Here is an 11695-nt window from a genome sequence, read left to right on the forward strand (position 1 = left end):
AAGTTTAAATAAAAATAGCCCCCACAAAAAAAAAGCCCCCAAATGGGGTTAATTTAAAAAAAAAAAAAAAAAAAAAAAAAAGTTTGAATATTAACAAAAAAAAACAAAAAAAAAAAAAAAAAAAACACCGTTTGGGGGGGGATATGATGATGTGGGCCTGTTTCCCTTCCCCAGGCAATGGGAATCTTGTTAGAACATGCCATCTTGAAATGCCAGGAGACTGAACTAAAAATATTAACTGGTGCAGTTAAACTGAAAAAGGATAGTCACTGGGTCTTTCATGAGGCAACCTCCGTCCCCAAGAAAAAAATCAATCTTTCCATGGCCACCTTAGTTTCCAGACTTGGATGGATACAAAACCTGTAGGAAGGCGAAGAGAAAACAAAAAAGCACCAAGCACAGCACGCACTGGTGCGTGAGAGAATTGGACTACAAATAACGCAGATAATACAAGTATCGCGTTGTCTTGTTTACCACTCCGGATGCTGCCACCTACTGGTGGCCAACCAGTCTAAGTTCACAATGACATTTTTAAAACTTACACTACTGGTGTAATGATATTTCTGCTTTCATTCTTAACTAACTCAGTTTCGGTCCTCCAAATGGGAAAACTTCTCTCTGCCGTGAAGCCTGCATGGGAAGAAAATTCTAATTCAAAATTCAATTCAAAAATACTTTATTGATCCAAAAGGAAAATTAAATGTTGTTGTAGCTCATTCATTCAGATTGTTCAACAAGTTATTGTAGATGGTTGATTGCTGTTGGCAGGAATCTTTTGTAGCGATCTGTATTACAGCAAATTTGAAGAAGTCTCTGACTGATGATACTATGTTTTTTCAAGACGGTCTCATGAAGATGGCCAGAGACACCCATAATTTTCTTCATTTTATGAAGAATCCTCCATTGTTTCTGTTTTCTCTCTTCTGATTGGCCCAGCGTTGTAGTCTTGTCTCAGTTATGCTGGAGAATCATCACATAATAAGACACACATTCCTTAATCTCTGCCTAAAAAAATGATGATTGAAAGAGACTTTCTGATCAAGTCATCATCATGTCCTCATCTTTTCCATAATATGTTACAACCAGTCGATCAGCAGATGGAGCAGGTCTTCTTCTTTAATTGTTGGTCAACTCAACTTTGGATTTCTGTCTCTACGTAGTGCTATATATCCATTAAGTATAAAATCAAACTATGGTTTTAACCAGGTTTCTTGAACACAGATTGTATTTGGTTTAACATGCTGTCTTTCAGTAAAATATTGAAAACTTTTTTGCCATTAGCAATTAAGCTTCTTGCATTCCACTGTAATATGGACAAAACCATCAAACTTGGAGGAATGTTTTGCCTTATTGTATAACGGACAAACCCAATCACCTTTTCAGGTAATCTATCCTGACTTACTAGGACTTTTAACTCCCTCTCTTATAACAAACAAGCATTTCACTTTAATCACCTGAGCCCCTTTCACATTACCTTGAATCTCTTCCTCAGTCAGATCAGTTGATACTCCAGATATTACACCCATTATCATTCCTCTCTCTTGCCATATTTGTGGCTTGATTGTTTTTTCCCCAATAATGTCTTGCATCTTGTTAGTCCCTGCACCTGGTCTCTATCTCTGCATAACACCATTAGATTACCATCTCTTAACGTTTTGTCTGCTTTCACCTCTCCTACTGTTTTATATATTGCCTCATTTATTTTTAAAGGATTCAAAGCACATGGGTTCTGAAATCTAAGAATCACTTTAATCTCATTTCTTTTATTTTCCTCTCTTCTTTCTTCATCTGATTCAATTCCTTTCCTTTTTTTGTTTACTCGATTCAACGTTTGCCAGTCGCCTGCCTTTGTACTTCTTTTACAATAATCACTATTAAATTTAATTTTCCCCATTAGGTGAATGTTTTAAGTTTACATGTAATTTTCAAATGTGTTCAATGTGAGATTCTGCTGCTATTGCAGTTCTTCACGCCAACAAATCTCATTTATACTCTCCAAGACTCGCGTGCTCCTACTTGCCCCTAAACTCTGTAAAAGTACGCCTTTTCGTTACTATTTCAGGTTCGTCCTCTTTCTAAAATATCTAACTTGACCATTGTTTCTTTCAGTGACGCAATTATGACGCGACGATGTCCCACAATGCAACGCGAGCAGACCAAGCCACTTCTTCACGATCAACACATGTTGGCTAATCTTTTTTTTTTGCGCTAACATTAGGATATTATTATTAAACATTCTTTCGTATTGGCGTTGCTCTTGGTTCTGAAACCAAATGAAGGTCAAGGTCCTTTCAAGAAACCCGGATGATTATGTTCGGGAAACTAAACACGATATTCAGCGAGGTAAGCGTGTGACTGTTAGCTTCCAGAGGCTAAAGATTAGCGTAAACATCAACTTTTGTGCTTCTCTTGCTGCGACAGTATCAGCATTAGGAGCTTTGTATTGAACAGTAGTAGTTAAGTACGGCTAAGAGAAATACTTTCAAAGTATTTTATGTTAAACTCTAAACATTTAACCTCATTAGTTTTTCACTACTTGTCTCGTTGTCTCTCCAGACTTCTGTGTGTTTTATTGGCATTTTATACCAATAACCAACACAGAACCAACACAAAGCTGGAATCGAGCTGTTGAGTAGAAGGAAAAGTATATACGGGTTTTAAAAAAGTACAAAACATATGACGTTCATTTCTTTTAGCTTTCTTTTGCTCCGAATCAAATAAAAATAAGTCGCTTAATTAGCAGGACTAATTAAACGATTTGATTCAGGTGTGTTAGACCAGTGGCACATTAAAAAAAATGCAGGACAGCATTCCTCGAGGAATGGAGAGAATTTAGTCTATTCAGTCTGACTAACCTTGAAATGTATATAAAAAATCCCTAAATGTCCAAATGTGATGGAGACATACCTTTAATTGCAGTAAATGGTGTTTCTACTAAGCAGTGACACAAATGCATGGTTCTTGTTTTATATTTGCTGAAAAGCATGTATCTATCTTTTTTCTCCATTATTAGCGTAGCTCATAGGATACCAATAAAAAACTTAATGTCATTTTTTAGTTAAAATTTTTTTAAATAGTTTTATTCTGCTCTCCTTGTGTGTTTAACAACGCAATTCAGCAGTAAGCTTAACTCCACTGGAATGAACACTTGAATCAGGATACAAGGTTCTTTGCTCTGCTTTATTCCGGTGACCCAAGCACTCGTACAACATGGAGTAAACTGTAACATAAATAAAACAGCTGCATTTACTACGAGTACAAAAGAGTTAAAACAAAATACACATTCTTAACAAATAAGACACTAAATAAAATCTACTCTTAAATATTAAATGAAAACTTACAGGTGATGTCCAGATTGATTGGAACCACCTCCTCAATTGTGACTGAGTTAAAAACAAAACATAACCTAAAGAAACGGTTGACTTCCTGTCCTAGACCTACCATGACCTTCAAAATAAAAGCCTTATTACTCTTAAAATTAAAGGGCATAATAAGTTTAAAGGTTGTGAATTCTTCTGCGAAGCAACTTGCAGTACCGACCTTTGACTGCTGTCCCCGTGTCAGTCCCCAGGAACTACGACCCCTCCCTTCATCCGTTCGATGTGAGCAGAGAATACACTCGGGCTCTGAACGCCACCAAGTTGGAGCGCGTGTTTGCCAAGCCTTTTCTGGCCTCCCTGGACGGACACAGAGACGGGGTGAACTGTCTGGCCAAGCATCCCCGGAGTCTCTCCACGCTGCTCTCTGGCTCCTGCGATGGCGAGGTAAGCCGTCCTTTGAGCTAACCGCTAACGGGTTTTACTACGAAGCCCTTGAAAGTCGAGGAGCTTCATGCGCTCTGTTTTGTTGTCGTTGTTGTTTTCTTTTATAAATATATAAATGTTGTGTTTGTAGGTCAAAGTGTGGAATCTTACCAAACATGAGTGCGTCCGCACTCTCCAAGCGCATGAAGGGTTTGTCCGGGGAATGGTTGTCAGACATTGTGGTACTTCCTTCTTTACGGTAAGCCGTCTACTTCATCATCTTCACATTTTTCCATTCAGCTTGTTTGTTTGTAATCACACAGACACCTATGAGCAGCATAACAACTAGGGGTGCACCTGGGCCTGTCACAATAAACAGTAAATCAATTAATCGCATGATAAATTGAAATCAGCTCAATAATTTCCATTTGCATCGATTTATCATTTATCTTTTTTTTTTCTCTCTCTTCCCACCAAAACTGGATGACTAAAGTTTTCAGTCTGACACATTGGTCTCAACTAGCCTCCCTTTTTTTTTTTTTTTTAAAATGATAATTTTGTTTGCAGAGACTTCATGATTAATTTATTTATTGTTTCGGTCGCTTTATTTATTTTGGACTTTTAAAATGCCTTTCAGTGTTAAATACTCATTAGAATTTTAAAGTTTAATGATCTTTGAGAATGTGTTCTTGCATTTTTGGGCTATTACCATAACAATACTTGAAAATTGTTTCAAAACAACTATAATATCGTTTATAAAAGATTCTACAGCAATTTATCATCCAGCAAAATCTGTTACCTTCTGAGGCTTAGTTGCACCGATAAATTGGCCCCAATCAACTGTTACCAACAGTCACTTTGTTGTTATTTAGCTTCTTTTTTTCCCAGACCAAAAAAAAAAAATTGGTATCTGCCAAAATTGAAATTAACAAATGAGTCTTTTTCAAAGATGGATGATCGGCCAGAAAACTGCAATCGGTGCTCCGCTTAATTACTACCTATCCTCGATTCTAACAGATCGGAGACGACAAAACCATAAAACATTGGAAAATGGAAGCGCCGGGCTACGGAGAGGAGGAGGAGCCTCTTAACACCATCCTTGGCAAGGTAATGCCTCTTTGATTTTATTCATCAGGACTCATTTTTTTTGCATTATGATTTTCTTGCTTAAAGAGATACATCCCTCTTTAGGCTGTGTTCACAGGACTGGACCATCACCAGAAGAACGCTGTGTTTGCAACATGTGGCCACCAGGTGGACATCTGGGACGAGCAGAGGAGCACCCCCATCCGCTCCTTCACCTGGGGCGTCGACAGCTTCAGCTCCGTCCGTTTTAACCCTGTGGAGGTGAGACATAGTACACAATATTCTGGAACCGCACCTGTTTTATATGAAACCTGCTGATTTCAGCCAATTGGATCATTTTCCTCTCCAGACAGAACTCCTTGGAAGCTGTGCCTCTGACAGAAGTATAGTTTTATATGACATGAGGGAATCAACGCCTCTTAAAAAGGTGGGTCTTTATTCTTCTTTCTTCTCTTTCTTCTTTCAAGTTCATATTAAAATTTTTTGCTTGTCCTTCAGGTGATCATGACAATGAGGACCAACACGATCAGCTGGAACCCAATGGAAGCTTACTACTTCACTTGTGCAAATGAAGACTACAAGTGAGTCTAAGAGGGAATTGCATTTTGTTTGTTCTTTCAACAGCTTCTGGTTTATGTAATTATTGAAAATATGTCAAATAGTGAATTTAAAAGGATGCAGATCCTTTTAAATAAGGATCTGCATCCTTTAATTTGAGATAAAACATCTGATTCAATAGAAAAGTAGATGAATCTGTTGAGAAAGATGCAGCAATTTTTCAGGTTGGTACTGGTTGTGCTGAAAATTGTCAAAAATGTGGTTAACATGGTTAACAATCGTCACTCCACTGTTGCTAACTTAGCAACTTTGTTGCTATATTTATTGACTTTTCTGCCTCTCTCCTGGAGACGGTTACTTGGTTCTCTGCCACACTTTACACGGTCTTGTGCTGCGGTCACCAATGCAGATTTGCAAACATGAGTGAAAAGATGAGCGAGGTTTAAAAAACACTGTGCTGAATAAAACCAATATAGTATGTACTTACTGCAATGATGAATTACCCTTACAGCTAACATTTCTGAATTATGTTTGAAACAAAATTTCTTCTTTACTTGGAAAACTGAGATGTCTGGTTTGAGACAGTGAAAGATTTTAGGACAGTGTGAATTTTTACATTTCAAGCTTACAAAGTTGAGCATGGTGATTAATCTGATTACATTTTTAAATTGATTGCCAGCTCTAGTCATCACATAAGTAGTTCAAATTTAGCTTGCACATCCTGGTTTGTGCCAAAGACGCAGATGCTAACGTTAGATTTGCTTCCTGTCGTCTCACTAGCCTGTACACATACGACATGAGGCATCTGGAGAATCCCGTCAAAGTGCACATTGACCACGTCTCCGCCGTGCTGGATGTTGACTACTCTCCCACCGGACGGGAGTTTGTCTCCGCCAGTTTTGACAAGACCATCCGCATCTTCCCCAAAGACTCGGCAAACAGCAGGTCGGTAACTGGTTCTCGTCGTGTTGGCCGCTTATAAGCCTGGTCCGTCTGTCTTTTAGAAGCTTACGGTGCAATATGTCTCTGGGCGTGTTTGCAGAGAAGTCTACCACACTAAGCGCATGCAGCACGTCATCTGCGTGAAGTGGTCGGCGGACAACAAGTACATCCTGAGCGGCTCGGACGAAATGAACATCCGGCTGTGGAAAGCGAACGCGGCAGAGAAGCTGGGAGTGGTAAGTTTATTTATTTATTTTATTTTATTTTTTGCTTAGTTTCGTGTTGGCACACAGCCCTGGTCATTACTAATGGTGATGTCTACATGCTGATCAGCAGCTGCATTTTCCTCAGCTGTCTTAATATCTTGTATCTCCATCAGGTTTTATTACTCAAGCTAGTTTTATGAATTGGCTGCATTCTTTTTGGCCCTGGGCCGCACTGTAACAGTGAGCCACTCTGCCAGCAGCTACACTACGGGGGGACGACCGCTGCCAAATGCACTGATGGATGCTGACTTAGGGTACAATCACTCTCAATAAGTGCTATATTCCTGTTGGCACAGTGTCTCCAGATGAAAGGACAGCCTGAAAAGAAAAGCTCAATTTGGAAACATTTGATATCAATTGGATTCTGTCAATAATATCTGCTGTTGCGTTAATAATATTGCGTCCTCGACTGTCGCATGGGGCTTGTTGAGACTTCCCATGAAGTGCTCAGTTGCCTCAAACAGCAGTTCACTGCCACATTATTAAGATGATCTCCAGCAGCCATCTTTCACTCCTAATCAGATTCGCTCCTGCTTATTCTCTTAATGCAGCTCGCTGGTGGAGGCGGGCTGCTTTTGGCACTTGTTTTACTGTCACTGTGCACGGCGAGATTTACTCGCAGGCTCTGCACTTAGATAGATCAGACAAGCACTGCTCCTATCAGCACTTTGAAATCGGCCAATCACTTAAACGGAGGCCACTTTGAACGTAACGAAGCATTAACGGCAAAGTTCTACTGAGAGCGTCTTTAATTATCAAGAAACGCCGAGATGCTGAATCAAAGCTTAGTCGGGGGTCTGAAGGCATTACTCTGGACGAACGGAGACTCTCCTGACTGCTCCGAATCACTTTTTAGAAGTTTCCCCGACATGTTGGAACTTTTGGACTCGAGGTTAAATTTATATATTTAGTCATGTTCTTTTTACTCTTAGTTGTACAAGAACTGGTGTGGTAACTTATTTTGGGCTATCATTTTGGAATATTATTTAGTGAAACACTTCCACAGAACATTCTCTGACCTGAAACTTTTTTTTAACATTTTTTTTTTTTTTTTCAATAAATGCTAAAGTGTGGCAATTTTAGGAGGCAGAGTTGCAGTCCAGTAGCGACCTCGGTTCGTGACAGGTGCTGTGCCTCATTTAGCCACTGAAACCATGCTACTGTTTGGTCGTTTATTTGTGGAAATGGAAGAAGAATTCTTTTTCTTGTATATGAAGAAATGCAGGAAAACTTTATGGGGGTAAATTATAAATAACCCTACCAGTATGAACCTGAACCAACAGCTGGACGTCCAGAATTGAGAGAAAACTCATCAGATTTGGATTCCAATGATCAGGACCATCATGGGCGCCGAGGAGCGTAACCACTGAATTTCAGAAAATGTTACAAATACATGAGCGTTTTTTTTTTCCTTTCATTCTTCAGTGTTTTAAAATAATGGTTAAAATGAAGTTTTGACCATTTTAGGAGAATGTCTTTATGAGCCCACGATTCTATAGACTTGTTGAACTTCCTGAATCCCTCTCCACCTTAACTGAACTTCTGCTTGACGCTGTTAATGATCCAGAAGACTGTCAATAATCTCAAGTACCTCCTCTTCTAGCAGTTTTCCTGATCCTGATTGGACTTAGTTTAGTGCAACAGGATCAGCTTGTACCAAGTGTTCCCCCTCAAATTGAATCCCAGACAAATCGTTGCTTCTAATTAGAATAAAAGCCTCGGGGGAGAGCAGTCAGGCCAGTCGGTGGCTTTTACGAGCCAAACAGAGGTGGGCATGTTGTCGAGCTGGTGGTTTCACGTTTTTAACAGACATTGATTTGTTTTTAAATGAGTTTTCCATTCCACTGAAGTTATTTCAACTGTACGGATCAGCATTTTACGATCAAGTGAGTTGAACTTTGTTAATGTAAAATTGATTTGACTTGGAACGACACAAGTATATTGGTTTCAGCTGAGCTCGTTTTAAACGCTTTGCTTGAAGCTCTACATTGTTTTATCCTGGTTTCATACAGGAAGATTATTGGTGGTGCACCGCCTCCAACCTCAGTTTATCCTGTTAATCTTTAGTTTCTGTGTGAATGTCCAACCACATGGTTTACCATTTCACAAAATAAAACTGTTTGCACAGGCTGCTGTGAGGTTTTTGAGATTGTAGTTTGTTTTTGCTAGAAAAACAAAGCATTAGATTTTAAGCATTAGATGGCTTTAAGCTTTAGATCGCCTATTCTAGATTTATACTAAATACTACTGCTGATATTTAAAGCTAATAGTTTTTTTTGACATATCTGTATTTCAGACCCTGAACTACTTGTTTGAGGTTTTAGTTCTTCACACACATTGTTTCCACCATTCAAGTGTTTTAATCAGGGCTTTCTTATAGTGATGAGAAAATTTTGACAAAATATGAAAATACTGACCCACTGAGAATTGGTTGTGAAAACCAGGGAGTATTAACAGACATTTCAGTCATTTTTGATGAACTAATTGGGCTCATGTATATTTGTGTGCTCCCTCTCCCTGTTTTCTGACCCAGCTGTCTCCCAGAGAGAAGCAGGCCATTCACTACAGCCAGAAGCTGAAGGAGAAGTTCCAGCACCACCCACAGATCAAGCGCATTGCTCGCCACCGACACCTGCCAAAGGTCATCTACCACCAGAAAAATGAGCTGAAGGTCATGAAGGAGGCCCGCCGTCGAAAGTGAGTATCCAGTTTCTTTTTCTTCTATTTTTTACAAGCAGCACAGGGAAGAAACGATGGGAATCCCCCACTGCCTTCGTTTAAGGGAGAGGTAGCAATTTGGGCTGGTGCCAGGGAGAAGGTGTGACCTACGCAGTTTCACCCAGCCTGATGGAAAATTTCACAGATGGGACCGGGCCGCTCTGACGTAGCCGCGACAGGCACTACATACTCATTTATAGCTCGGATGGTGGATCGATTGTCCCGGTTTGCCCTTCCCTTCTGTGAATCACAGCGTATTCTCTGATTTGCATCACTGCTTTAATATAATATATCAGACATAAGACTTTGCAAATTAGTTTATTTCATTCATTTACAGTTTAAAGTGAACATGCCACATGTTGACAAGTTTTGAATGGAAAAAAAAAGTCGTATATAGTCTACCTCTCCTCTCATACATCAGTTTGCTATGGCATAAGCAACCAAACGTCAATCAACCATCCATATAGACACATATTTAAACAAAACAGACAGTGTGTGTATTTAAAGGTAGTAATGACAAAGAAAAAAAAAACATCTTTTATCTTTGTACCTTGATAGAATATTATATAATTTTTTTATTTTCTCAAAAGTAAAAATTGATCTTACTCTCTTTTGGTTTCTTTTCAGATTCATTCCATAAACAGAAATACACTGTCCCATATGTTTACTTCTGATTTATTTATTAATTAATCTCTGATCCTCTCAATTTATAAATGCTATCTCAGTTTATTAATCTTTTTTTTTTTTTTTTTTTTTTTTTACAAACGTTCTGGCAACATACTGTTATGCATAAAATATTTTAGATCTGCACTTTTATGCATTAGTTTTCGAAAGCACCAGTGTGTGACGCAACCGTTAGTCCAACAGTCACATATTCAATCTGTTCCTCGTCTTTGTTTGCTTTCCTCTCCCTCCTTCCATCCCTTTATCTCTCTCTCTCCTCTCTCCCTTCGCCTGTTCCTGATTCGTTTCACCAGCAGTTTCAGTAATTCATGACTCCTCTGATGTTTTTCAGGGAGAGGAACGTCCGTAAGCACAGCAAACCAGGAAGTGTGCCTGTGGTGTCTGAGAAGGAGAAACATGTTGTCAGTGTGGTGAAATAGATCCGGCTCGCGAGGCTGAAGGACTTCCTGTTTAGTGGAGACACCAAGGACTCGTACATGGAATCTAAAACTGCGAGGATTCACATGTGGAAGGAAAACAAGCGCCAGTGGCTGTACTGTAGATACACAACCATGAGTCATTCAGGTTGTTGTTACAGGCTCCATGGTACATGAGGTCCTCACTTTGGAGCCATGGAAAATAAAAGACTTCAGTGGAGTTGTTTATATTGGAAATCAAAGAAATAATAAAGTTTGTTTAAATAAATCTGGTTCAAAGATTCTCTTATGGCCCTTCATCACTCTTTAGTTTCTACAGTTTGATTCCATATTTAAATGTCCTAGATGTTGTCAGTGAAATCTTATCACATTAAAATGTAATAATTGAGTTTTGTTGCTTTTCTTTGATGTTTGGTACACATGTGACTGTGTTTACGTTTGATTCTAAATCAGACTTAAAGTCCTTGTGTTTAAGTCAATCAGATAAATTCATATTTTCACATGAACTTGAATTGATACATGAATGTATCTACATTGGCTAAATATTAGATGATACCTGAAGGTTTCACCTAAAAAAGTAGACTTTAAAAAAAAATAGAATATTAGCTTAAATAATAAAAATTTAAGTGGAGGTTCATCAGAAGTGGTGAAATTGTGAAAAAAAAAAAAAAGTTCAGCTGAATTCATTCAATTTGCAGCAATTTGTGATAACTGACAAAGATGTTGGTCTGTGCAATTCTGCTCGATTAAAATCTTGCTTCTTAGCTCAGTCTGGACTTTCTCCTATTCACTTGGATTCCCTCCAGTAGAATTTCTACCTGGCCAATCAGTGAAAAGAAGTTGTGAACAGTGCCGTCGGTCGATTTTGTGCGCCGTTTTAGAATTGTAGTCTATATTTTTAGCAATGGTAGCGGAGGAAGTGAATGAAGCCGTTCAGTCCGTGTCGATCAAGCTTCCAAATTACTGAATCAACATCAACAGCCACCTTGTTCGGCTTGGCACTTCTCTCTCCTCAGTGGGAAATGGTTGTTTACAGCGCAGGCAACTTCATAGCGTCAAACTGGTGTATTAGATACGGCATGGACAAACTTTAGCAAATGGATAAAATTTTTAACTTTGACAGACTCCACACCTCCAATTGTATCTCAGTAGCCGGAGGTCCAGACCCTGTGTACGATGCAAAGCATAGAACAGGCGTCTGTTTTTTTTTTTTTTTTTTTTTTTTTTTTTTTTATTCTAGGTTTGACCAACCCCAAACAAAAATGTAGGATAAAAGGCCTTT

The 11695-nt window shown here is 38.9% G+C and overlaps 1 protein-coding gene across 1 annotated transcript; it reads left to right on the forward strand.

Moving 5' to 3' along the window:
* The first annotated feature begins 2117 nt into the window (after nucleotides 1-2117).
* Nucleotides 2118-10686, forward strand: dcaf13 (ddb1 and cul4 associated factor 13). Its single transcript, XM_015038054.1, has 11 exons — nucleotides 2118-2343; nucleotides 3565-3764; nucleotides 3895-4002; nucleotides 4761-4850; nucleotides 4935-5090; nucleotides 5179-5256; nucleotides 5328-5410; nucleotides 6168-6332; nucleotides 6430-6565; nucleotides 9129-9292; nucleotides 10329-10686. The coding sequence occupies exons 1-11, from the start codon at nucleotides 2274-2276 to the stop codon at nucleotides 10414-10416; spliced, it is 1338 nt and encodes a 445-aa protein (XP_014893540.1). The 5' UTR covers nucleotides 2118-2273; the 3' UTR covers nucleotides 10417-10686.
* The last annotated feature ends 1009 nt before the right edge of the window (nucleotides 10687-11695 follow it).

This window comes from Poecilia latipinna, unplaced genomic scaffold (genome assembly GCF_001443285.1).
Source record: "Poecilia latipinna isolate Pla-1442-1.1 unplaced genomic scaffold, P_latipinna-1.0 Scaffold427, whole genome shotgun sequence".
NCBI lineage: Eukaryota > Metazoa > Chordata > Actinopteri > Cyprinodontiformes > Poeciliidae > Poecilia > Poecilia latipinna.

Excerpts from the sequence above, each read along its gene's own strand:
- dcaf13 (XM_015038054.1), top strand. The coding sequence starts at position 2,274 with ATGAAGGTCAAGGTCCTTTCAAGAAACCCGGATGATTATGTTCGGGAA. Across the intron at positions 3,765-3,894 it reads CTGGCTCCTGCGATGGCGAG|GTCAAAGTGTGGAATCTTAC; the intron begins GTAAGCCGTCCT and ends TTGTGTTTGTAG. Across the intron at positions 4,851-4,934 it reads TTAACACCATCCTTGGCAAG|GCTGTGTTCACAGGACTGGA; the intron begins GTAATGCCTCTT and ends ATCCCTCTTTAG.